At 38.6% G+C, this 27,991-nt stretch overlaps 3 protein-coding genes across 5 annotated transcripts; all 3 read left to right on the top strand.

Moving 5' to 3' along the window:
* Nucleotides 1–7: 7 nt before the first annotated feature.
* Nucleotides 8–21,196, top strand: LOC133018115 (cytochrome c oxidase assembly factor 1 homolog). 3 transcript variants are annotated; one of them, XM_061084427.1, is made up of 5 exons: nt 8–26; nt 2,234–2,341; nt 7,262–7,413; nt 7,783–7,859; nt 21,077–21,196. In XM_061084427.1, exons 2-5 carry the CDS (start codon nt 2,248–2,250, stop codon nt 21,120–21,122), a joined length of 369 nt encoding a protein of 122 aa, XP_060940410.1. In that variant the 5' UTR covers nt 8–26; nt 2,234–2,247; the 3' UTR covers nt 21,123–21,196. The 3 variants fall into 3 exon arrangements, with proteins under 3 accessions (XP_060940410.1, XP_060940408.1, XP_060940409.1); XM_061084425.1 differs by lacking the exon at nt 21,077–21,196 and adding an exon at nt 13,089–13,414; XM_061084426.1 differs by lacking the exons at nt 8–26; nt 21,077–21,196 and adding exons at nt 295–374; nt 13,089–13,414.
* On the top strand, nt 17,123–19,757 carry LOC133018114 (C-C chemokine receptor type 3-like). The gene is made up of 2 exons (XM_061084424.1): nt 17,123–17,191; nt 18,630–19,757. Exon 2 carries the CDS (start codon nt 18,644–18,646, stop codon nt 19,727–19,729), a length of 1,086 nt encoding a protein of 361 aa, XP_060940407.1. The 5' UTR covers nt 17,123–17,191; nt 18,630–18,643; the 3' UTR covers nt 19,730–19,757.
* Nucleotides 21,197–22,232: 1,036 nt separating the features above from the next.
* On the top strand, nt 22,233–25,125 carry LOC133017586 (C-C chemokine receptor type 3-like). The gene is made up of 2 exons (XM_061083696.1): nt 22,233–22,239; nt 24,133–25,125. The coding sequence occupies exons 1-2, from the start codon at nt 22,233–22,235 to the stop codon at nt 25,095–25,097; spliced, it is 972 nt and encodes a 323-aa protein (XP_060939679.1). The 3' UTR covers nt 25,098–25,125.
* The last annotated feature ends 2,866 nt before the right edge of the window (nt 25,126–27,991 follow it).

The raw sequence follows: 27,991 nt of genomic DNA, 5'->3' as shown, positions 1-27,991 counted from the left end.
GCGTCGACCTACCGGTTTAACAGAAGGTGAGAGATTTGTCTCGTTCGGCCGTTCTGTTGGTGCAGTGCCCGATGCGAACACATGTTTGGAATGGGATGTTTATTTTTTTCTTGTTTGTGTGCTGGATGTTGTGCAGGCGATCTTTATAAACAGTCTACCGTGCAGAATGAACTTGGTAGTCCTGGCGTCTGTGGGTCTCTCGTTTGCCAGGTTTGCTGCCATGTTAAGGAAAGTTTGAAATTCTCCCCATGTGAAAACTCCATTTCCTGCTATGTAAAAAAGGGCTCTTGTTTCAATACAAACAGCCGAGCCGTTGTCATGATGTGAACATGGGTTACCACTTAACATGGTAAAAACAGTCCTTTAAAAGAGAGGTAAGAGGGGCGAGTTTGTGGAGGGTTTTGTATGTGATGAGGACAATTTTAAACTGTAGGCCTATCTTTGTTGAATACAATTCTTTGTTTCTTTGTTGAATTCTTTGTTGCAGCCAGTGAAGGTTTTAAGGTGGAGGAAGACTTTTTTTAATCTGGTTGGCTTGGTGTTCAAAGGAGAGGGTTGGGTTGGAGATGACAATGAGGTTACGGATGAGTGTGGATGCGGGAACAGTCTAGACCAGGTGTGTCCAAACAACGGCCCGCGGGCCAACTGCGGCCCGCCATCCATTTTTAATTGGCAAAAAAAAATGATTACAGAGTTGAAGATGACAATGAAGTTACGGATGTGTATGGATGCGAGTTACGGATGTGTGTGGATGCGGGAAAAGTGTGGAGCAGGGGTGTCCAGGCTTTCTGATCAAAGTATGTCTAAAGAAGTGACTGAAAAGAAATTATTCAGTCGATCTGATTATCGCAGGCAGACCATTCTGTGTACTCTGGTACTAAAAGGTCAGATTGAGATGAAAAAAATAAGTAAGAACTGAAAATAATTTCCAAGACATTCTGGAAACCAGTGTAAAGTGGCTGTAACAGGAAGCATGTGATCATGTCTCTTGGTTCTTATTAAAAGACTAGAAGTGGAGTTTCGCTCATATTGGTGTCAGTCAATAGATTTTTGATTTAGGCAGATAAGAAGACTGTTAAAATAGTCCTGACATGATGGGATCTCAGCATGTAGGATGGTCTCAGAGTCTTCAAAAGTTAAAGTAGAACATGTTAAAAAATATTTTTACTGAAATGGTTAAAAATTGTACAAGCTTTGTTGTGTGCAACTCAATACTTACATAAGTCTCAAACCAGACGCCACTTTTCCTGCGAAATGGCTTGTGTACCAGTATGGAACCATCAGATGGCAGTATTAGTTTTGCCATGTTCTATGATCTAATGATAAGTATCTATGTTCATCTTGTCTGAAGCTGGAAAAAGTGTTAACATTTTTCAGTCAACTAGGCATGGGATTAAGATTGGTTTAGTTTTTGAGGAGGTGATTGATCTGATATAAAATCATGCACCAATTAAATGAAAACTAGAATATATCGATTTGATGCGTGTCTCCTCAAACCTCAAAACTTTTTCTTTTTTTCAGTCCATAGTTATTAAATCAAAATTGTCTTACTTTCTCCAACCTCCTCACATCAGCAGCAATATAACTTTGTACACCAGATTCCACGTTAAGAGGCGCAAGATCTTCAATGTATGATGATTTGGAATCTATATACAGCCTCAGTTTGTATCAGTTGCATTTCTCTTAATTGAAACTTGGTAAGATGTATCCTAATAAAGACACTGTATGTTCTTGATGCAGTTTCATCCACCTCTCTCAAGTATAAAACCAGATCACCTGGTTGCAGTATTTGTTGTTTGAAATTAGAACATCCAGATAACTGGAGCCACATACATTGTTACAACTTTTATAATGCTACTTGCACATATGATCATTTTAATAAAGTGGATATGTACAGCCCCATCCATGCTGTGGTTGAGGGAGGTAATGCAAAAGCTCAGGTAGCCTATGTGCTTCTTAGACATGGTAATTAATATAGCAATTATTTACTTTAATTTTACTCTATCAGAATATTGTGTTCTACACCGACTGTTTTTTTTTGTAGATTTTGTTTGTCTGTTTTTTTCCAACTCTGTATTTGCGTCAGTGTGTGTTATTTATTGCTGTTATACCATCCAGTTGTTTTTAGAACATTAGCATAAACGTGTCTCTTCCGCTACATGTTTGCCAATAGTCTTCTTTTACTAAAGTCTGAAGCTGTTGTTGAGATGTGAATGTTATTTAACACTCACAGGAAAGAAAGCAAAGATGAGGGTTTCCAATAGTCATCTGCAGCAGCTCGCCATCTTCACCACTGTGCTGACTGGTGGAGGGGTTGGCACCATGTACTATCTACTTCAGCGTGAGTACAAATTAGCGTGTGTGTGTGTCAGTTGCGTGTGTGTAAATGCAGGTTATTTTGTGTGTAAACCAGTACAAGAGAGTTGGGATGGGTTCATAAGTGGGCATTTATGCTGTATCCTTCCTGCCTTGTTCTCTTACGATTCCTATGACACCATAAGCATCCTTCAGGCCTCAAGATTATGATAATATATGAGCCTGGGTAATATCTCCACAATTTTTGGTGTGGTGTTCTGAATGAACACTGTAAAGGGTTTTTTAAAGAATTTTTTTCAGAATGGTTATAAAACTGCCACCTTTTTTCAAATACCCCAGAAAACCATATTATCTAATTACTACCCAACGCTAGCCAGCTGGAGCAACCGAAAGCAGAAGGAAAGCACTTGCTGGGATAGTTACATCACACACATCCTGTGGCAGGGGCGTAGTCACCAACAGAAATACAGCCTACATGGTGGAAATAGAACTGTTGTGTGTGTGAGCCACACTAGTCAGGACTTCATATTTTTTAGACGCTTTGCATTACAGTTTGTTAGATGCAAAACACAGTGTCTTGCTTTGATGGAATGATTTTGCCAGCAACAACAGGTCAGTCCACCAGTGCATGGCAACCTGCCATTTCCGCTGCATCCAAGCAGCCACAACCTACCTAACAGCTTTAGTGACCCAAGCTGGGAGTTTGCTACGTCTGAAAGCCTTTTTGTCGCAGCTGCACCCCCAGGTGTTACTAGAAAATCATATGCAACATATTAACAGGCATTCATGGAGTTGTCATTTACTTGGATGACATGGAATTACTAGGGTATCAGTAGTGTCATTCCATGTCAAATCATCACACTTTTTGGCCGCACCATCATAAATATTAATACAATTTGGTATGCTGATTTGATAATTAAGGGAGATATGGATAACTAATTTTGAGGTTTTTGGAGAGTAATCTCCTTTAATTTAGGTCACAGCTCCAAATATATCAAAAATAATACGCTATTCCCTAGGGTGGCAATTTCTGTTAATCAAGCACAAAGTCAAACACTTGTCTTTCTGTAAGTTTAATCCAGCATCTGCAGATGGACTCACAGTAAAAATCACCTGAATGGCATGTACAAATGAGCAAAGAACAGATGAGAGTTGTGGCTGAGGGGTAGAGTGGTCGTCCTCCAACCTGAAGGTCAGCAGTTCGATCCCCAGTCTGACCCATCTGCATGCCGAAGTGTCCTTGGGCAAGATGCTGAACCCTGAATTGCCCCCCATAGAATAACAAAGTGCTGCAAATAGATGTACTATATGAATGTGTGTTTGAATGGGTGCATGAAAAAACTGTATTGTAAAGAGCTTTGAGTGGTTATCAAGACTAGAAAAGCGCTATATAAATACAAAACCATTTACCATTCTTATAACCCACAGCCCCCACCAATTGGGTATGTAAAGGTCTTTATTACCCTCCTGATGTCTTATCAGGGTGGGAGCTATCCTGCCTTCATGTCTCTGTGGGCGACCCCTAGATTGAGACCCCAGGTGTGAGATCCCAACCACTTGAAAAGAGACACCATAAGGTTAAGGTTTCAAGAGGCCATAGAGTAAACATCTCTGAGCAATAGTCGTAAACCTGAAGTTGAAGGATTTAAACAAACTATTTGGTGAATCTTCCACATACACATCTGCTCAAGCAACATCACATCCGCAAATGAAAAAAATGTCATTGATTAAGATTAAGATACATTTTATTATCCCACACACATGCACAGACATGCACAGGCACACTCATGCAAGGCGAAATTTATCCCCTGCTTTTAACCCATCTGGTGCCAGACACACAGAGCAGTGGGCAGCCGTGTACGGCGCCCGGGGAGCAGATGTTAGGGGAATAAGGTGCCTTGCTCAGGGGCACTAGACAGGGTAGGGATTTTTGGACAGATCAATCCAGGTTCGTCTTTTTGTTGTTTCTCCGTGGAGACGAACCAGAGACCTTTTCTGTCCAAAGTCCAAGTTTCTGCCACTAGTCCACCGCCTCTCCTAAAAAATTGCACCCCCATGTGAAAAGAACTAATAATGTTGATCTGAAAATTGGCCAAATTTTCACTTAGCTGAACATGTTATAAAGACCTCCAGAAATTTGAGTGCTGAAATATCATTATTTATCAGGCATATACGAAATATCAGTGCTCCACTCCGTTGGTGGGCTCCCAGGACACTACTGGATAGTGTACTCAAAGAAGCACAGCATGGGTGGAATCCATTAATCAATTAATTATCTAAGATCTCCTTTATCATCTGGCAGACTGGCAGAAGATGTTCCTAAGACTGGTCTGGACAGCAGTGTTAATTTTGGCAGCTATTTTTGATTTAGTCTTAGTCTTAGTCTTTTGACGAAAATGCATATTAGTTTTAGTCATTTTTATCCTTCTTAGTTTTAGTCTAGTTTTAGTCGACGAAAACAAATTACATTTTAGTCTAGTTTTAGTCGACGAAAACAAATTACATTTTAGTCGACGAAAACAAATTACATTTTAGTCTAGTTTTAGTCACATTTAATAGCAACATTAAACTCCTTATCTTCCCTTCTCAGGTCCAGGGACCTGAGAAGGTCCCTGTTGTGTCTACAACTGCATACTAGTCTAGCTTGCAGTACTTAGGTTGTCCATTAGATGTCCCTCCTATAGGTCTATAGCAGGGGTCGGCAACCTTTACTATCAAAAGAGCCATTTTGCCCCCTCTTCCCCCAAATAAAATTTGTCTGGAGCCGCAAAACATATTTGATAACAAAGCTGATAAAATGTTATATAAAGTTATACTATACTAATCTGTAGATTATTGCATTCATGAAATTATAGAACAACAATAAAGAAAACTGTTGACATTTTATTTATTTTTACCTGTTACAACAAAGGGAAACACCAAATGCTTATGAAGAGGAGAAGAAAATACACAGGCAAGTGTAGGCCTACTTTGAAATAAATTAAACGCAGAACTATGTAGGGTTATTTGAGTCATCCCCATATTTGTGGGAAATGTATGAAATAAGAAGTACCCTATTTTGAAATAAATAAAAACATATAGCTGCAGTCTATATATTTTAGTTGGCTTTGGCGAAATGTGAAAACAAAAAGTGAAAGCAGATCAGACTGGAGGCGGACACAGAAGCTGGAGCTCGGTAGAAACCAACTGCAGCCTCTGCTCTGATCCAGAAGCTGCGGCGCTGATCTCAGAGCAGCTTAGACCAGAGAAACTCTGTGTTTTCACTGTTTCCATAGTTAAGAAGCAGCAGGTGAGTCAGTGAGCGGCCTGCTTCACATGAACGAGCTCTGATCTCACTGTCTCTCTGAGCGAGTGCGCGGGGGCGGAGCCTCGGGACCGGTGCGCTGTCTGGCATCACGCACACACACACAGACACACACACTCGCCGCTCCGGGTACTTCATGACGGCCTGATACGATTATGTTTTTAAAAATTGTTGTGACTTAGTCAACCGCAAAACATTTTCGTTTCGTCTCGTCTCGTTAACGAAAATTAAAATAGATTTCGTTATAGTTTTTATTTTCAAAGATCCATTTCGTTACGTCTTCGTCTCGTCTTAGTCATGGGAAAAGGGGCGTTAACGAATATTTTTCGTTATCGTCAACGAAATTTACACTGCTGGACAGATTCAAACACTTGGCATGATGTTTTAATCTTCTCATTACCACCTCAACTTTCAAACAGTAATGTTAATGTAGTTTTGCAATAAGAAGTCCTTTATTAGTCCTGCAATGGGGAAATTTGCAATGTTACAGCAGCAGAAGACAACACATAAGTAGCATACAGTACTTGAGTGAAGGAATATAAAGAAATAGAAATATATAAATATATATATACATATATATATATAGAACACATATATAAATGTGATTAAACCGATATACAGTGTTAGGAAATATATATAAAAATATATTAAAGTGACAGTCCATAGTGGTGGTGCATGTATTTTGTTTTGGTACAGAGCTGGTTGTAAAGTCTTGCTGCTGCAGGAAGGAACGACCTGTAGGGTTGGGTACCGAGAACCGGTTCCAATATGACAGTGGTTCCAATACAACCGGTACCTACCTGGACCGAAATGCAACGCAGATTTCGGTGCTTCATTTCGGTGCCTGAGCCAATTGATTCTGGAGAGGATGGCAAGGGCATGCGAGCTGTATTTGTACAGGCAGCACTTTCACAGCAGAAAACTTCACCCTGCAGTTCACACCAACCTGAGAGAACATGGTTGCAGGCCTGTTTCTTTATATCTCTCCATGCCCAGCACCTGACTTTGGCGGCATATGATCTCTATTCTAAGTTGCCATAGGTGGTAGCAACCGGATCTCTTATAAGCTTTGTTCTCACAGACTCCCTTGCCTGTCTGTTTGCTTGGTGAAGTATCCCTATCACCATTGTCACAGATAACTGTAGTTTGCCTTGGCTGGCAACAAGTCTCCTTATAGGAGAAGGGATTCAAGAGGAAGTTCAATCAGCCCCTAGAGAATAAGATGGATTTTCCCTCTAATCCACGACTCTTCATACCTTGCTTACTCTTCTACCAAGCAACAACAGACTCTCCAGCACACCTTATGATGGGCTGTGGTATACATCTGATTGCACATAGCTCATTGGGTGCCTGGGAAACTTTTTCAAAATAAGCATGATTGGTTGTCTCCAGGTTTTCACAGGTCAGGTTCTCCAAGTCATGATGCTGGGAGATTTGACTTATGGGCGTAAGGTACCACCCTAATATTTAGAGCTTCTATCCATCCACAACGAATTACAACCTGTCAACATACCGGCTAACTTTTCAACTGCTCTCAACTGATAATTTAACGATAAGTTTCATATGGCACTCTTGAGAATGAGAAATACTTTAACACAATTCCATTTTCTTCTTGTTATTTTATTTCTACTTTTCAAATAGAGAAGTTCACTGGGTCAGACTGGCACAGAATGTCTATGCAGAAGTTGGAAGCATGTCCTGCAGCCATGGAAAGCCTAGGTGTCCCACCTTTAAAAGTCTACAACATCCATCTGACTGACAGATACAACCGTGTAGATCAGCACACTGCGCAGGTACTGTGTTTTAGAATGTCAGCTGAAATTTTAAAACAGTTGCCATGTCCAACCTGCATAATGTTTGTGTTGCTTGCAACAGTCCTAAAGGTCCATGTTGAATGTTACTGCCTCTCAAGGGTCAGGATATTTGGACTATATTTGGAGCTGCATTGACTCTACACACACATGTGGATGAGAGGGGCCTAACACTATTCCAGCCCAGATCTTTTAAACTTGATACGACAAACTATAGCTCACTTCTTTCACTGAGCAATTCAACTTGGGATAAACGAGGAAAATAAATTAAGAGAAAAGCAATAGTTTAAGCTGTCTTCCATATGTCTCATATGAAACTGATCTTGATGTTGAATTTGTATTGTGTTACAGATAAAGATCCATGTAGCTGGGTCAAAAACTGGCGGTTGTCTTTATACTTCTTCAGTTAGAGACTCTAATACCAACAGGTTAGTACACTCTCATATCACTGTCCTCTTCTGTGTTCACTGGAAATGATGGTTACTCTTTTTTATTTTTTTATTTATTGTTATATGCTGAACATACAAGGGATTGTAGCAGCATATTCTTAGAAAGATACAGTAATGAGGCCCTCTAGTGTGGAGCTGAAGCCAGCGGCAGAATGATTCAGGGGGCTCTTAGAAAGTCTTTCATCCCATCTAAATGAGTACTTTGTACTCACTTGTAAATTAAGGAAAAAGAGACAAACAGGAGACAATTCACAAAAAAGAATTAAGGCAAACTATCTGATTACAAGTGAAGACACTGACCATGTCACTTGAAACCAAACTGAATAGGAGGCTATGGAAGCTCTCCAATATGACATCATTGTTGTTATACTGCAGTGGCAGGACTTCTCTGGTGCAATTCAGAGGAGAAGTTTGTCAGTAGCAAAATTGTATTGTTGCTGATTTAAAAGAAATAATGGACAGAATGTGAGTCAATGGAGCAGCAGCTGACATGGAGGAGTGGAGTGTTGAAACTTGTAAAGCTGCTAACAATCTTGAAGGCACGTCCATGCAAACTTCTTTAACTTCTTTAGATCTGTATTCGTAGATTCATTTTTTGTTAGGAATATTTATTTTGGTTCTTAATAACAACCCGGTAATAAGACATCTGAACTCTCTACTGCTCTTCTACAATCAGAATCAAAATATAAGGGAATTTATCCAAATTGTCACCGATCCTAATGCAAGTTTGTCTCCATTTTTATTTTTGCTACAATTAAGCTTGCATAAAACTCAAACTCCCAACTTTTAACTATGAAGCTCAGGAAAATGAAAGAAGAATGTAATTGAAATGAAACCATTACGTAATTAAATACCTAAGTGTACAAATATCCCTGCCAGCTGCTATTAAAGCAGAAGTGTATATTTAAACAGAAAATAAATATATAACCCAGGCTACTCATTTTTTTTAACAATTGTCTTTCAAAGTGCAACAATGAAACAATTACGTAATTAAATACCTAAGTGTACAAATAACCAAAGATACCTATGCCACCCATGATCACAAATATCCCTGCCAGCTGCTATTAAAGCAGAAGTGTATATTTAAACAGAAAATAAATATATAACCCAGGTTACTCATCTTTTTTAACTATTGTCTTTCAAAGTGCCACATGAACAGCAATAAATATAACAGAATGATTCCAACATTTATTTGGGGAAAACAAAAACCAAAGATTACATTTGTGACATTAACACCACCTGTGGCTGAGGGGTTAAGTGGTCGTCCTCCAACCTGAAGGTCGGCAGTTCGATCCCCAGTCTTCGCCATTTGCATGCCGAAGTGTCCTTGGGCAAGATGCTGAACCCCGAATGGCCCCCCATAGAACAACAAAGTTCTGCTAATAGATGCACGTATGAATGTGTGTGAATGGGTGAATGTAAAACTGTACTGTAAAGAGCTTTGAGTGGTCATCAAGACTAGAAAAGTGCTATATAAAAACAAAACCATTTACCATTACCATTAACCTTTTAATAATAACTGGGTTTATTATTATTATTTAGTGCTGTCAAACGATTAAAATATTTAATCGCGATTCATCGCATTTATGTCATAGTTAACTCGCGATTAATCGCAAATTTTTATCTATTCTAAATGTCCCTTCATTTATTTTATTTCCATCATTTTTTTTTCGTTTTAATGCTCTTATCAACATGGAAAAGTGGATTGGCTTGCTTTATGCAAATGTTTTATTTTATTGAAAAACAACATTGCCAAACAGGGCGGTACAAAATAAAATTATAAAGTGCATATTTCAGGTAAACAAGGACTCAGCCTATAGTGCAGTTAAACCATCGCTTAATATTAAAAAAATTTCAACTTTGCTGTGAACATAGCAGTCAGGCCGCTTATTTCAGAAACAATGAACCATAACATTTAGGTTACCAATAAAAGGTAAGCCTACTACTTCTTGGATTTCAGCCAGCTACTAAAACAGACAAGCAACAAAATAACAAACAAACAAAATACACAGGCAAGTGTCGGCCTACTTTGAAATAAATTAAACAAAGAACTTTGTAGGGCTATTTGAGTCCTCCCCATATTTGTGGAAAATGTATATAATAAGAAGTACCCTATTTTGAAATAAATAAAAAAATATAGCTGCAGCCTTATAGTGTAACGGACTGGGTTTATGTAAATGTTTGGTTTTGACGTATGTTCAGTAAAACACTGTGTTGAAGGAGCGTTCTGATGTCTGAGGGTCAGTGAAGGGGTCAGGGTGAACATGTGACTGTTTGGACCAATAGGATGGGGTTGTTTGGGGATCGGGGCTCAATGAGGAAGTGAAGTGTTGTTGATGTGTGCGAGTGAGAAGTGCACATGTCCCTGTAGAGGATAATAAAAGCTACTAAACCACGAAGAAGTTCCGTGTCCTGTGTAAGTGGGGACGCTACAATAGCTTAAAAATATATATTTTAGTTGGCGAAATATTAAAACAAAAAGCGAGAGCAGGTCAGACTGGATCCGAACACAGATACTGAAGCTGCAGCTTTGCTTTAACTCGCGTTAAAAAAATTGACTGGGTTAAAATGGGTTTGCGTTAACGCCGTTAATAACGCGTTAAACTGACAGCTCTATTATTAATATTATTATTATTATTATTGCGCATGTAACATTAAGGAAATGTTCCACTGGATAGAGGGGGACCGATCTGGTAGATGTGAAACCTTGGTACAAATGGAGTATGCTTACTGCCCACTTAATCTAGACTCCTTACTACAGTTTTGCTCTAACCCAGCGGTCTATCACGCAATCAGAATTTGATCAACATTTAACATTTGGATCCTTTGCACAACTCTCAATTATTCAATTCACCAAAACCTAAATTTTGTAGGTATCTCCAAATTAGACATTTTGCCCAGAAAAGCATTATTTCCTTGCCAGGCCTTCCAGCCAGCAACACAGTTGATCATATCCTCTCATTATCCCCACATCGCAAAGGTCTAATCCCAGTTCTCTATAACAATATAAACAATATCAATCCTCACTCCCTGCAAGACGCTAGAAGACTATGGGAGAACGACCTTGGAGGGGTAATGCCAGATGATCAATTGAAAGCAATACTTGACTTAATACACACCTCCTCCTCTAGCAGGGTTCCCACGGTACCTGGAAACCATGGAAAACATGGAATTTATTTTTTCATTTTCCAGGTTTGGAAAAGTCATGGAAACTGAGCAAAAGTGAACACTTACATGGAAATTGAAACAGTTGTCCTGGAAAATGTTATTGGATGATGTGTAAAATAGTAATAAAATGAAACTATTGAGCACAGAATTAATATGAGTTTATAAAAACCCTTTACATGTGAACAGCTTTTACTGTAGATAGAAATGGATGATCCCATGTTGTAGAGCATGCTCTTGGCATCCTATTTGGTATATTGGATGTTGGAATTTGATGCAGGCACACATTTGAGATTATGAGTCTTACGTAAAAGGGGTAGTATGCCTACTCTTACTCTGTAAAAGCTTTTGTAAATCAAACTAATGAACCTAAAAGGGAAACCATAAGGCTGGTTCCTCAGTACAGCAACCTCACTAGTAAGCTTAGCTTAACAGTATAGATGTATAGAATCAGTCTGGTCATGATCAATGATTTTTCAAAAATGTCTCAACCCAAATGTTCCTATTTGGTAGTATCATTTTTTTAAAGAAAAAAAACGAAAAATCACAAAATAGCTAAAAGTAGATATAAGAATGAATGTTACAAAATTGATCAAGACTAAACTGGTCAGGTCAACCAGTAAAGAAGTAATGTCACAGCCTAATGTGAAAATGTATTGGTAGTTAGCTAGCAATGCAAGCTAGCCAACACTAGCTGAATGTTGGCTAGCAAGATTGCACTGCATGTGCTTGCTAACCATCATTAATGAATCCAAATTCCAAACAAACTCCCCTAAATGTGGTGAATAACACGGTTTTAGGAAAAGTCAATGAGTGAAATACATATGGGGGTCAAACATAGTTCTAGTATTTTAAAAGCAAGGTAAAAATTACCTCAACAATTCTAGTGTAAGCTGCTAGCTAGCAAGATTGCACTGCTTACTAACTAATGTTGATAAACCCAGGTTTACCACACAGTTAAAACACAGCTACTTACATTTGAGGATAAACTTGCATAAGAAGTTTCACTGTAGATGTCAAGGCTCCCGTGTTGGCTGGGAAATGCATGTATTTGACCCTTCTATTGAGATCGCGAGTAACATTTCTCGGTTACTATTCCCGAGTTCACCAATCCGAAACTATACTTTTAGAGTCCATATCACCAGGTTGCCTGCAAGTGATGAATCTCGTTCAGTAAAATGCATGAAATTCCTGCATTAAAATAATGTATCATTACAGTTTGGATATATGAAATTATCATTTATTATCACACTAGCATTTAAGTATCACGGCAAACAATTACAGTGCACTAAACTGTAAGTGTAAATGTAAAGTGAAAATAACAAAACCAGTCAGTATGACTTGTGAACGAATATCATTTAGTCTTTCTAAAACAGCGGTCCCGCGAAAGGGAATGAGGTAACTGTTTCCTCTACTAAACCAATGCAGGTCACGTGAAAAATTATCCAAAGTCTCGTACAAAGACCCAGTTGGAAAATTAACTGATCATTTCTGTTTCCTCTAGCTAACAGTAGTGAGCCTATGCAGGTCACGTGAAAAAATGATCCAAAGACTCGTACCCGAAAACCCAGTCGGAAAATGAACGAATCATTTCTGTTTCCTTGACTGAGCCTATGCAACAGTCCCGATGCGCGGCCACGAGAAAATGAATGAATCTCTCTTTGAGAGGACTCGTTACTCCCAAGTCCTTTTTAAGGAACGACACATCACTAGTAAGTAGTCAGATGTCCTAGGGGGTTGTGTGTGTGAGAGGAGGGGGGCGCGGATGGGGGCAGAAAGCTTCAGGAGCCTATAGATAATCACTTAATATGGTACCTGGAAAATCAGGAGGTAGCATGGAATTTTTTTTCAAGGCAAGCGTGGGAACCCTGTCTAGGAAAAATAAGGCTGTGTTTTTATGGACAGGAACAATGGTGGGGAACTGAATTATGCAATTTCTTATGGTACCGTAATTTAACACATCAGAGTCCCCCTGCCAGGTACACCTCCATATCCAATACGTTTCATTGCTGGACAAATCACTGGTATTTGTGCTCCCTGCAGTTGGAGTCTGGAGCAGGCAGTGCTGAATCTCAGAGGAGGACAGACCATCAACTTGCTGAGTCCTCCTTCAGCAGCTGCCGCACCACAAACCCAGGCAGCAGGACAGACACAGGGACTAGAGACAGGTCACTGGAGCTGAATGTTGAAGATGAAGTTGTTCTGCTCCAGGAGGTCCTGAATAAAAGTCTAACTATCCACTATCAGCTCCACTATCATTTGTGAAGAGACAACAGTTAGTTTTGATGCACAGCTCAATGAGTTTCATTGTGCTTCTCCCTGACTTCTCCGGTTGTTGTGTTAAGTGTCTGTGTTCTGTTTTGAATAAATAATGTGACACAAACATATTATTGCACCACTGTGCTGCACCGTTAGGATTTTTTGTTCTTTCTGAAAACCAGTAACTCTGTTTTTGCTTTTTAAAAATATGCCTATGCCTGTTTGGCATTGTTGCAAAAATATTGCCAGGTGATGGGGTTTGTTTATAAACTCAGAAAGAAACATTATTGGATGTCGCTGGAGATGTCACAGTAGTACAACTAGTACATTTTAAAATGAATTGCATTACAAATTATTTAGCTGACGATTTCATCCAAAGTGACTTCAAATAAGTGCATCAACCATGAGGGTCTGTTAGAAATGCATCAATAGTACATATAAAACTCTTTACACAGAAAACATCAGGACGAGTGCAATGCAGCATTTCGATATAAGTTTTCGAAATAAAAAGCACTTTGTTAAACAATAAAATCATTATAATTCATAACCGAGATAAACTTTGATCAAGTAAGTTTCAGAAATACACTTAGTTAAGTGTGGAAATACACTAGAGAATACAGAAACTGAGCATGAAAAACATTATACATTAAGACTTGAATATCAGTGTCACTAAATGTGTTCGCACACCAGTTGAGCTGAAAGAGAATGCTTATGTTTTTTGAAAAAAGAAAGGTTTCAATCAATGATTCAAATCAATCCTTCCTGATTGATCCTGGTTCACAGATCTAAATTCAGTAATAGTTCCAATTTGATTCTAAAGTATTTAAGTGTCAGGTCCATTAAAAAGCCATCACTTCCACAAATGCGACAAAACATTGGCTGGAAGCCCTGCATGCAGAATTGTGCAAAAACATACTGTAGCAGCAATTTCAATTTTAGTACCACTGGTGGCTGAGCTCGAATTTGGTTTTGACGCGTGTAGAAAAGATAAGGAGTAGAGATGAGTCCAGTTGGTCTCTTTGACCGTTTATTATTTGACCCTTCAGTGCCAGTTAACCCTGAAGCTCTGATCTGTGGAGAGAACTTCAACACAATCTGGACCAAACAAATTCAACATATTATCACTATACAGCACATCAAGAGTGTTATGAGCTTCTGTTAACACCCACAACTAATTTTAATACCATGTGTAATGGGGTATAAGAGTCATCAACATATCTTCCAATTGAACTGACTTTTACACATTGATGGTAATAGAGACTGTCCTGTAAAAATTAACCCATGGCATAGGTCATCTATGCAGCAGCCTTTAAGAACACGTTATTGTTAGGGTAATTCTAGTGGCTGTAGAAGTCATTCATCCATCAGTTTTCTGTACCACTTCTCCATTGAGGGTTGTGAGGTACTGGAGCCGTAGCAATTATGATAGCAAATGGGGAAGATGGGTAACGTAAAAATGGACAGGCTTCTTCCAATCTCTCACACTATACATGCAGTAGAACGTACAGCATTTAACGCGTTGTGTGTCCTTTGTCCTTCTGCAAAATATACTGCTCCAAAGAGCTCCTTTTCTTCCTGTTAGATATATATAAAGAAATGGACCCATGACCCTGACAGTGTTCGAGTTTCCTCTTTGTGGAGAAAATATATAATTGTCTAAACTTATTGTGAAGCTTGACAAAGAAAACAAGATTATATATCGAGCAGGTTTTGTACCCATGCAGATATGAATTTTGTCCATCTAATCTGATTTAGCTGTTTAATATGAATATGAATTTTTGTTTATTTTATTTCAAAAAGCAACACTTTACAGAGGTGCCACAGACTCAGAGTGACAGTGATATACACGTAAAAGTTATCCCTCTAAGCGAATTGGTACAATGCCTATAAAAAATATTCACCCCACTTGGATGTTTCAACCTTTTGTTGCTTTTATACATGAAATCATGGTCAATATAATTTGTCTTTTTTGACAAGAATTTGCAAAAAAAGCTTCTTTCATGTCAAAGTGAAAAAAGATTTTTACAAAATAAAGTTAATTAATAAAAAATATATAGTGTAAAATAAGTGTTTACATAAATATTCACACCGTTTAACGCGACTGACCTAATTCAACAGAGTCCAGCTAGTTGATGCCAGCAGTGTCACAATGAGTGAAATGGAGATCGCTTGAGTGCAGTTGATGTGTGTCAAGTGATTGTAGTATAAAAACACCTGTGTCTGGGAGGTCCAGTCTCTGGTTCATCAGTATTCCTGCTACATTTGCAACGTGAAGACAAAACAACACTCCAAGCAACTAAGAGAAAAGATCATTGAAAAGTATAAGTCAGGAGAGGGCTACAAAAAGATGTCCAACTCATTGGACATCCCACAGAGTTCCGTTTAAATCCATCATTAAGAAATGGAAGGAGTATGGCACTTGATTAAATCTGCTTAGAGCTGGCCGTCCTCACAAACTGAGTGACCGGGCAAGAAGCAGACTGGTGAGAGAGGCCGCCTAGACACCTACGACTGGGTTCTTCACCAGTCTAAGCTGTATGGGAAAGTGGCAAAGAGAAAGCCACTGTTGAAAAAAGCTCATGAAATCTCCCGTGGAATACGCCCAAAGGCATGTGGGAGACTCCAGGGTCAATTGGAAGAAGGTTATTTGGTCTGATGAGACGAAAATGTAGCGTTTTGGCCATCAGATGGCCATCACACTAGACTCTATGTTTGGCGAACACCAAACAATCTCCACCGTGAAGCATGGTGGTGGCAGCATCATGTTCTTGGGATGCTTCTCAGCAGCAGGCCCTGGAAGGCTTGCAAAGGTAGAGGGGAACATGAAGGCAGAGGGTTAGGGTTAAAATATTGTCAAATTCGGGAGGATAATCTTACTCAGTCTGCAAGAGAAGTACGACGTGGGAGAAGATTTATTTTCCAGCAAGACAACATCCCCAAGCATACAGCAAAAGCTACACAGAAATGGTTCAAAGACAACAAGGTGAATGTTCTGGAATGGCCAAGTCAAAGCCCAGATCTCAAGCCAATCAAGAATTTGTGGCTGGACTTGAAAAGAGCTGTTCACGCCCCAAATTGCAGGGTCCAGATGTGCCAGCCTGATTGAGCCATATCCACCCAGACTCAGGGCTGTGATTGCAGCCAAAGGTGCATCTACCAAATACAGACCTGAAGGTGGTGAATATGTATGCAGTCATTTACTTTAACCTATATATTTTTAATTAATTTACATTATTTGTAAAAATCTGTTTTCACTTTGATATTAGAGGGGTTTTTTTTGCAAATTCTGGTCAAAAAGCAAAATTATATTGACCATGATTTCATGTATAAAAGCAACAAGAGGGTGAAACATCCAAGGGGGTGAACACTTTTTATAGGCATTGTACTTCTGGTGACATATTGGTCTTAAGAAGTCGCTGAACACTGACTGACAAAAAGAAAAACAACCTGAATGCTGGACTTTTGGAATCTCATCTGAAGTTTTTCTGCGAAATGATTGCACTTTAACCAGGCAGCCCTACTGTAAAATTTGATCACCATGTATCACTGCTATTAACCATTTTTTCTGAAAAGCACATTTTGAATTGCAAAGAAAAAAAATTGTGTTTTTCACACCTGATTTATGGTCCTGTTGGCACAAAGTCAACTATGTTTGTAACCAATAATAATAAGTACAATAATAATAAACCAAAGTCTGGATGGCTGATGACTGGCCAGCAACATTACCTGACTTCAACACATGGTACAGCAAATTTTTTGACAACCCCTTCTGCAGACACTGTCGTCTTCTCACTTCTGACTAAACTGCTGCAGTGAACACTCCAGAGTCCCTCAGCTGTTTTTTGCGTTTCTCATCATTCTCCTGCACACCTACAAAAGCTCCTGCGGTGAGTTCAGTCAGACTTCAGGACAGTGACTTCAAAGTCTAAATTTATTTGTTTATATTAATTTGCATTTGACACCATGTGCTGATTTATGAGATGTACATGTGCAATTTATTGTTTGTATTGCGTGTTGTGAATTTCCTAGATCAAATGCACACTACAAATGACAATTATTTTGCATACTCTTTTGATCTAATGAAAAGGAATATTAAAGAAACAGCAACACTGAAAACAACATTGTTAATTATAAATAACTATAAAGCATCAAATACACAAATTATTAGCAATTTAATGTTAATGAAGAAGCTACGAGACAGTCTTATACTGTATAAGCAAATTGTGTCATGTCAAAAAAATGTTTTTCTAATATTCCATTCAGAAAATATAGATGTTCTGCAGCTGTGGATAATGTCAGTGTATGCAAACTTGCTGTTGATGATAGATTTTAAAGGGAATCGTCAAAAGAAAATCATCAACTAACTACGCATTTTAATTTTAAATGTTTTGTTTGAAAAAGATGGAGTTCCGATTAGTTGCAAGGTTAATAAAGATAAATAACATATTACCTCATTTGATGGTTTATCAGAAAGAGAACACATGTTTGAATATTTATTGATGGAGTTTCAACATTAAAGTCACATTGATTATACAAACCCACAGTTAAAAACATGAAAATACTTATAATGATGCAAAGTCATGGGACAGGAAACAAACTTCTGCACTGCTTTTATGAACTTTCACTGTGAGAAATGACTTAGAATGGATCTGTACAAAAGCAGATTAAATATAAACTCACGTTTGGCAAAAACATCTATGTAAAAAGACTTAGGTCACTAATGGGACAAGCATTAATCCAACACATAAAAATGTTAGCAGAAGGCTAGCATGTTTCAGTCTCGATCTATGTCTTTGTTTTTGTGGGAAATTACAACTTTATAGACAATTTGGGAAACTATAAAAACTTGGGCAACTGCTACAAGCTCCCACAAACTCACTGGAAGATGTTTTACCCTCTGGAGGTGGCTGTAGTGATGGTGGGGGTGATAGAGCAGGATGGCTATTAATTGCAGGCGTAATGGTTTAATATTCCCACATTACTATTCCCCACAAGGGATCACCTTTCTTTGCGGCGATAAAAAGTATAAAACTCAAGTCACAGTACCTGATAGTGAATAATTTCTCGGAACAACAAAAAATGAGTCATGTTTTGCACCCTAGTTGAGAAAGACTTTTTTTCAGCTGCGCCAAGCACTTTCTGTTCTCTGTTTTGAGTGGCAAAAAATAGCAACCTAAGTTGATGGAACACACAAGAATCAGTCACTCATTTCTTAACACTTCTCTGTATTTTATTTCGTACTCTCAATTGTTCTTTGTCGTTTTGCAGCTCAGTTGTTGTGATCAGGCCCGTTGTTTAATGCTTTTTAACATCTCTACGCTACAGGATAGACTCCAGCCATGGGCGATGAAGACCAATATGAGAGCTTCCTGGAACTGTTCAATGACAGTAACACGACCGACCCGAGCTATGTGGGCTCCAAAACAGTTAAGATCTGTTCGAAGGAAATTGTCAACTACTTTGGGGAAAGATTCATCCCGGTTTTCTACTATGTCATCTTCATCCTGAGTTACTTTGGCAACGGGCTTGTCCTCTTCATCATCTATCAGTATGAAAAACTTAACACAGTGACAAACGTCTTCCTCCTGAACTTGGTCCTTTCCAACATTCTCTTTGCCACCAGTCTCCCCTTCTGGGCGACATACCATCAGTCAGAGTGGATTTTTGGCTCGTTTCTGTGTAAGATGGTCAGCAGCGCCTACTTTATTGGCTTCTACAGCTCCATTCTCTTCCTCACACTCATGACATTTGACCGATACCTTGCAGTGGTGCATGCAGTGGCAGCTGCCAAGAGCAGGAAAAAGGCATATGCCATTGTTGGGTCAGTAGCGGTTTGGTGTATAAGTGTTGTAGCCAGCATAAAAGAGCTGGTTCTCCAGAATGTGTCGAAAAATCCGTTCAGTGGACTCATGTGTGAGGAGTCAGGATTTCCTGAAAGTACAATGGAGCGCTGGCGTCTGGTCAGTTATTACCAACAATTCCTCCTGTTTTTCCTCCTCCCTCTGTTCATGGTGATGTACTGCTACATCAGCATCACTGTCCGTATCCTGTCTATCCGCATGAAGGAGAAGTGCCGCGCCATCAAGCTCATATTTGTCATCATTCTCACTTTCTTCGCTTGCTGGACACCCTACAACATCATCATTCTCATCCAAGCTATACAGATTTCCAGCACCAAAGAGGATGATGACCTGTGTAGTGAATCTGATAGTTTGGACTATGCCTTGTATGTCACCCGGAACATCGCATTTCTGTATTGTTGTATCAGTCCAGTGTTTTATACTTTTGTGGGAAAGAAGTTCCAGAGACACTTCAGAAGGCTAGTGGCAAAGAAGATCCCCTGTCTGAAGAGACATATCAGCCTCAGCAGCCAGAGCACCAAAACCACATCACAGCGGACACCACACTCTGCTTATGATTACTAACCTGCCCCCCCACACACACATACTCACACACACACACAAACATACACACACACACACACACACACACACACACACACACACACACACACACACACCAAATGAATGTCAGTGTAATGATATTTGTTTGGTAACCTTGTTAGTGTAACCCTAACAACTACTGATCGAACCCTAAGCATTATCCTAATGTTAGCCAATGCCAAACATTACTCTAACCTTAAAACATGTGTTAAAATATTTGCCTTATGGGTACATGTTCATTTCCTCATAAGGAAGACAAGTCTCCATTTGATGGTCTATAAAAATGTAGGTCCTCCCAACATGAGTAATACCTTGAGTGTCATTATTGGTTTGATTCCTAGCTCCTCTAGTCCACATGACAAACTGTCCTTGGGCAGGATACTGAACCCTAAATTGCCCCTGATGAATGTTCCAGCAGATGGTGATAGAAAAAGTGGAACATATAGTAGCGCTGCATGAATTTGAGTGTGAATGCGTGACTTTGGCTTGTACTGTAAAGTGAGTAAATCTCACACTTAATTAGAAAGAATTAAATTGTCTTTATCATTAACTGTCTTAGATAATTTTGTCAGTGTTTAGATATTGTTTATTCTATATAAAGTTACCTCTGTTTGAAAAGGTTTCATGATTTGGACTTGCTTTGTGTCTTTTTTGAGTATCTTCAATTGTACAAACCATAGCCACCGTATGCAACTTAAAAATGCTTCTGCCTTTGATCACATTTTATGTAGATACACTATGAATTTGATTATGTCAGGTCAAAAGGTTTTGCCACATGGGCAGAGCTGGTAATTCATTGAGAATGAAAAGGCAAACATATTTTGTTTATGTTAACAAATCCAATGAAAAGATCAAAACCAACAATGTATTGGTCCTCCTCTCAATACTTTCAAGTCCCATATCCCAACAGTGGCTCTCAGACCATACATGTTTCAAAACAGCTCAGAAATAGATGGTTTTACACTTACAGGAAGGCTTGAGCCAATGGATGAATTCAACTTGTGCACATTGAAGGACAGACAGGACGTTGTGGGACTGCATTGTTTTAGTTCATTGAATGGTCTACTTGATGATTTCATGCATGTTCTCCCAACGTGGTCCGGAATTCCAGTCTTTTTGATTTGGTGTATACTTGTATAGGTTTGATGAATTGGACTCATCTTGTACCGTTGCTTTGAAATAATTTGTGTATTACCTTTCCAATAAATATGACATTCACACTGTTCCCCTGTGACACCTGTCCTTTTACTGGAAACTGTTCTCTCCTAATTTTCAACAGTTTTTGATTTTTCGTGACCAATGATTCAACCATTTCCCCTTTTCTGACAGAACATCTGGAGCCGTTTCCTGTCAGCTAAGAAGATTTCTCTGGTGATTCATTCCAGTCATTTCTGGGGAAACAACATTACATATGCATGTGGCCAGTAATATGTTGAAACAATGTGAAGAATAAAGGGGCATTTTAATGTTGAAATCCCTCTCTTATTTCTTCTTGTAAAACTAAATATTTCGAGATTTCTTTTTATCACACGGTTATTCGATTTATTCCATCAAATAGCATTTGTGATGCTGCTAACCCCACACCTGTAATCTCTGCACTAGCAAACATGTACCGGTCCTTTAAAGACTGCAGCAACAGTCTCCCTTTCGTTTTTTTGATAACCTCACCATGGCTAACTCATCCCTTCCTCTAACCCCATTTTCTGCTTACCAAAGTCAGCAAACAATGATGGATAATTTCTCCCCTTATTTCCTAGTGCCCTTATCAGGTGCCATTTCTTTGAAAATTGGCAAATAATAGTGGTAGTGAATATTTCCCCCAGCCCTAATATGACTTAATTTTTGATCACCTTGTTTGTGGATTTATATTTAAAATCACTCCTTTTAACGTGAGAATTTTGTCACATCTTTACTATAGCCATTCTCATGCTGTAAACTTAACCAGTGCAATGAGTGGTGGGATAGTTTGCAACATCCTTAAAAAAATTGTTTTCCTTATTTTAGAAATAAAGGTTGTTTCTAGTTTTATTAATTACATTATTATTGCCCATAGATGCACTTTATGAATGTGTATGTGAACGAGTGACTGTACTGTAAGTGCTTTGTGTGGTTATCACGTCTTAAAAAACGCTTTATAAATACAGACTATTTGCCATTATACACTTTTATTAATGCTCCCATTTTTTATGTAAAAACAATTGTAAGATGTAAGATTTCCTCTTTGCAAACAAAAGGCTTAATTCTCTAAAAGAAATTCTTAATTTTCTCAACTCTTAGTGAGCACCTAACCTTTCCAAAGATAATCTATCCATCATATAATCTATCCATCAAAAGATGCTAATTTTTAAGGTAATTGATTGTGGCCTGTGGCATATTGGTCCACTCCTCTTAAATGACTATGCAAAGTTGCTGGATATTGGCAGGAATTGGAACCTGCTGTCGGACAGGTCAATCCAAAGCAGCCCAAACATGCTTAACAGGTGACATGTCTGGTGAGTATGCAGGCCATGCAGAAACTGGATTGTTTCAGCATCCAGGAATTGTGTACAGATCTTTGCAACATGGGGCTGTGCATTATCATGCTGTAACATGAGGCGATGTATATGGTATGAAAATGTTCCTGAAGATCTCATCAAAATATCTCTGTGTACTCGAAATGCCATCAATAAAATGCACCTGTGTTCATTGTACGTAGTTTATGCATGCCCATACCATAATTCCACCATAACTATGGGTGGTTGTTGACAACATTGACTTTAACTTGTAAAAAATGGGAGTAAAAATAGAAGCGTTTATATTTTTGTTGATAATAAACCTTATCACAATATGACATAGTTCTTTAAATTATATGGACAAATCATGGAGTGCTTATTGTACAATACCAGCACATGACTATATGTGAAAGAAATTGTCAGCCCTTTATACTTATTTCAGTTTATGTAAGAGATATTTTAATCCAAACTCAACAATTGAAGGAAAAACTTGATAGATGCTATTCTTTTTATTTGTAAGGTAAAGCACAACCAACTTGATCGGCTGACCTAGGTAACAACAAATCAAAACTACTGTCCAGGGGTCAGACTTGCTGCAGACCCCATCCCAAACAAAGATGGTAGACTTTTGTTCTTTAATTTATCATTACTTAAAACTTGGGAGACAGAATTAATAATTGCGATTATTTTTGTAGTGTGTTATTATTTTTTAAAAAGTGCTGTCAGCTGTGAAATTATTCGCTGCAAAATATTTCCATGTGAACGAAAGAAGCAGCTCTTTTACTAAACTGAATTCTTCGACTCCACTACAAATGTACTTTCTTCTTAAAATTGTCAGCTTCAGTCACTATTAACTTACTTTTTAGGAAGATTTAACATAAAAGATAATATAACCAGCTTTTAAAATGTTAAAACATTTTTAGAGCTTAAACCAGTGGTTTCCAACCTTTTAGCTCCTGCTGTTTTATAGGTCTATGATTTGTTAACAGAAAAACTGTATTACGAACTATCTAAGTGAAAGCACTGGTTTGGTCCCTCAGACTATTTATTAATATGACATTGTAAGATTAGATGTTAGATACAATGTTAAATACTGCAGTGTATAAGTAATATTTCACTGTTGTAGCAGTTAAAGCTTGATTTAGTTTGAACTATGGTTTTATACACAGGAACACCGGACAAACCTGTGGGATCATCCGATAATCAATGGATGAGGAAAATGGAAAAATACAAAGATATGTTAAAAAAAAATTCTCTTTTCCTGTAACTCTGATGAGATATACGATAATGTTGTATTAAACTAATTAAAATAAAAACATTGTAGTGTTTTTAGAGTGACAAAAAACTTCACACTACTGTTTGTAAGAGCTTGTTACATTATTAATTCTGTCTTCATCTGACAAGCAGTGGAAATATAGAGATAAAATATCGAAAAATAATTAAATCACTCAAAGAAAGTATAGGTGACTCAAAATTACCAAAGAAAATGTATCAACTGCAGTGTTTTTATATTATGGTTGTAATGGCCGTTCCACTCCGTTCCAATATGACGGCCACTTGATTTTGTCTGAGGGAGTATTTGTAACAGCTGACTCGTGTCCACATACTAGCCAGGCCCGACCCTGCGTGACAACCCGCTGTTCCACGAACACATGAGGCGGGTTGCTCTTGAAGTGAGGTATTTTATTCAAGTTGGTGTGGCTGTAAGCCTTACAGCACCTGATATTCCCAGGCAGTCTTCACGTCAATGTCACTCAAGATTGCACGCATGTTTCACGTTAAATTCACGGTCAAAACTTGTTGGAGTCAACTCCTGCAGACTCCTTAAACTCACCAATCTTCTTGCGCGTCACTTAACCAGCCCCGCTGGCTCACCACCCACCTGATATCAAGAACCGGAAAGATTCATCCCGGTTTTCTACTATGTCATCTTCATCCTGAGTTACTTTGGCAACGGGCTTGTCCTCTTCATCATCTATCAGTATGAAAAACTTAACACAGTGACAAACGTCTTCCTCCTGAACTTGGTCCTTTCCAACATTCTCTTTGCCACCAGTCTCCCCTTCTGGGCGACATACCATCAGTCAGAGTGGATTTTTGGCTCGTTTCTGTGTAAGATGGTCAGCAGCGCCTACTTTATTGGCTTCTACAGCTCCATTCTCTTCCTCACACTCATGACATTTGACCGATACCTTGCAGTGGTGCATGCAGTGGCAGCTGCCAAGAGCAGGAAAAAGGCATATGCCATTGTTGGGTCAGTAGCGGTTTGGTGTATAAGTGTTGTAGCCAGCATAAAAGAGCTGGTTCTCCAGAATGTGTCGAAAAATCCGTTCAGTGGACTCATGTGTGAGGAGTCAGGATTTCCTGAAAGTACAATGGAGCGCTGGCGTCTGGTCAGTTATTACCAACAATTCCTCCTGTTTTTCCTCCTCCCTCTGTTCATGGTGATGTACTGCTACATCAGCATCACTGTCCGTATCCTGTCTATCCGCATGAAGGAGAAGTGCCGCGCCATCAAGCTCATATTTGTCATCATTCTCACTTTCTTCGCTTGCTGGACACCCTACAACATCATCATTCTCATCCAAGCTATACAGATTTCCAGCACCAAAGAGGATGATGACCTGTGTAGTGAATCTGATAGTTTGGACTATGCCTTGTATGTCACCCGGAACATCGCATTTCTGTATTGTTGTATCAGTCCAGTGTTTTATACTTTTGTGGGAAAGAAGTTCCAGAGACACTTCAGAAGGCTAGTGGCAAAGAAGATCCCCTGTCTGAAGAGACATATCAGCCTCAGCAGCCAGAGCACCAAAACCACATCACAGCGGACACCACACTCTGCTTATGATTACTAACCTGCCCCCCCACACACACATACTCACACACACACACAAACATACACACACACACACACACACACACACACACACACACACACACACACACACACACCAAATGAATGTCAGTGTAATGATATTTGTTTGGTAACCTTGTTAGTGTAACCCTAACAACTACTGATCGAACCCTAAGCATTATCCTAATGTTAGCCAATGCCAAACATTACTCTAACCTTAAAACATGTGTTAAAATATTTGCCTTATGGGTACATGTTCATTTCCTCATAAGGAAGACAAGTCTCCATTTGATGGTCTATAAAAATGTAGGTCCTCCCAACATGAGTAATACCTTGAGTGTCATTATTGGTTTGATTCCTAGCTCCTCTAGTCCACATGACAAACTGTCCTTGGGCAGGATACTGAACCCTAAATTGCCCCTGATGAATGTTCCAGCAGATGGTGATAGAAAAAGTGGAACATATAGTAGCGCTGCATGAATTTGAGTGTGAATGCGTGACTTTGGCTTGTACTGTAAAGTGAGTAAATCTCACACTTAATTAGAAAGAATTAAATTGTCTTTATCATTAACTGTCTTAGATAATTTTGTCAGTGTTTAGATATTGTTTATTCTATATAAAGTTACCTCTGTTTGAAAAGGTTTCATGATTTGGACTTGCTTTGTGTCTTTTTTGAGTATCTTCAATTGTACAAACCATAGCCACCGTATGCAACTTAAAAATGCTTCTGCCTTTGATCACATTTTATGTAGATACACTATGAATTTGATTATGTCAGGTCAAAAGGTTTTGCCACATGGGCAGAGCTGGTAATTCATTGAGAATGAAAAGGCAAACATATTTTGTTTATGTTAACAAATCCAATGAAAAGATCAAAACCAACAATGTATTGGTCCTCCTCTCAATACTTTCAAGTCCCATATCCCAACAGTGGCTCTCAGACCATACATGTTTCAAAACAGCTCAGAAATAGATGGTTTTACACTTACAGGAAGGCTTGAGCCAATGGATGAATTCAACTTGTGCACATTGAAGGACAGACAGGACGTTGTGGGACTGCATTGTTTTAGTTCATTGAATGGTCTACTTGATGATTTCATGCATGTTCTCCCAACGTGGTCCGGAATTCCAGTCTTTTTGATTTGGTGTATACTTGTATAGGTTTGATGAATTGGACTCATCTTGTACCGTTGCTTTGAAATAATTTGTGTATTACCTTTCCAATAAATATGACATTCACACTGTTCCCCTGTGACACCTGTCCTTTTACTGGAAACTGTTCTCTCCTAATTTTCAACAGTTTTTGATTTTTCGTGACCAATGATTCAACCATTTCCCCTTTTCTGACAGAACATCTGGAGCCGTTTCCTGTCAGCTAAGAAGATTTCTCTGGTGATTCATTCCAGTCATTTCTGGGGAAACAACATTACATATGCATGTGGCCAGTAATATGTTGAAACAATGTGAAGAATAAAGGGGCATTTTAATGTTGAAATCCCTCTCTTATTTCTTCTTGTAAAACTAAATATTTCGAGATTTCTTTTTATCACACGGTTATTCGATTTATTCCATCAAATAGCATTTGTGATGCTGCTAACCCCACACCTGTAATCTCTGCACTAGCAAACATGTACCGGTCCTTTAAAGACTGCAGCAACAGTCTCCCTTTCGTTTTTTTGATAACCTCACCATGGCTAACTCATCCCTTCCTCTAACCCCATTTTCTGCTTACCAAAGTCAGCAAACAATGATGGATAATTTCTCCCCTTATTTCCTAGTGCCCTTATCAGGTGCCATTTCTTTGAAAATTGGCAAATAATAGTGGTAGTGAATATTTCCCCCAGCCCTAATATGACTTAATTTTTGATCACCTTGTTTGTGGATTTATATTTAAAATCACTCCTTTTAACGTGAGAATTTTGTCACATCTTTACTATAGCCATTCTCATGCTGTAAACTTAACCAGTGCAATGAGTGGTGGGATAGTTTGCAACATCCTTAAAAAAATTGTTTTCCTTATTTTAGAAATAAAGGTTGTTTCTAGTTTTATTAATTACATTATTATTGCCCATAGATGCACTTTATGAATGTGTATGTGAACGAGTGACTGTACTGTAAGTGCTTTGTGTGGTTATCACGTCTTAAAAAACGCTTTATAAATACAGACTATTTGCCATTATACACTTTTATTAATGCTCCCATTTTTTATGTAAAAACAATTGTAAGATGTAAGATTTCCTCTTTGCAAACAAAAGGCTTAATTCTCTAAAAGAAATTCTTAATTTTCTCAACTCTTAGTGAGCACCTAACCTTTCCAAAGATAATCTATCCATCATATAATCTATCCATCAAAAGATGCTAATTTTTAAGGTAATTGATTGTGGCCTGTGGCATATTGGTCCACTCCTCTTAAATGACTATGCAAAGTTGCTGGATATTGGCAGGAATTGGAACCTGCTGTCGGACAGGTCAATCCAAAGCAGCCCAAACATGCTTAACAGGTGACATGTCTGGTGAGTATGCAGGCCATGCAGAAACTGGATTGTTTCAGCATCCAGGAATTGTGTACAGATCTTTGCAACATGGGGCTGTGCATTATCATGCTGTAACATGAGGCGATGTATATGGTATGAAAATGTTCCTGAAGATCTCATCAAAATATCTCTGTGTACTCGAAATGCCATCAATAAAATGCACCTGTGTTCATTGTACGTAGTTTATGCATGCCCATACCATAATTCCACCATAACTATGGGTGGTTGTTGACAACATTGACTTTAACTTGTAAAAAATGGGAGTAAAAATAGAAGCGTTTATATTTTTGTTGATAATAAACCTTATCACAATATGACATAGTTCTTTAAATTATATGGACAAATCATGGAGTGCTTATTG

This window comes from Limanda limanda, chromosome 13, assembly GCF_963576545.1.
Source record: "Limanda limanda chromosome 13, fLimLim1.1, whole genome shotgun sequence".
In the NCBI taxonomy this organism is placed as follows: Eukaryota; Metazoa; Chordata; class Actinopteri; order Pleuronectiformes; family Pleuronectidae; genus Limanda; species Limanda limanda.
This window is presented reverse-complemented; position numbering and strand designations above follow the sequence as displayed.

Coding starts and splice junctions, on each gene's coding strand:
- LOC133018114 (XM_061084424.1), top strand. CDS start 18,644: ATGGGCGATGAAGACCAATATGAGAGCTTCCTGGAACTGTTCAATGAC.
- LOC133018115 (XM_061084425.1), top strand. CDS start 2,248: ATGAGGGTTTCCAATAGTCATCTGCAGCAGCTCGCCATCTTCACCACT. Junction 7,414..7,782: donor TAGATCAGCACACTGCGCAG/GTACTGTGTTTT, acceptor ATTGTGTTACAG/ATAAAGATCCATGTAGCTGG. Junction 7,860..13,088: donor AGAGACTCTAATACCAACAG/GTTAGTACACTC, acceptor TGCTCCCTGCAG/TTGGAGTCTGGAGCAGGCAG.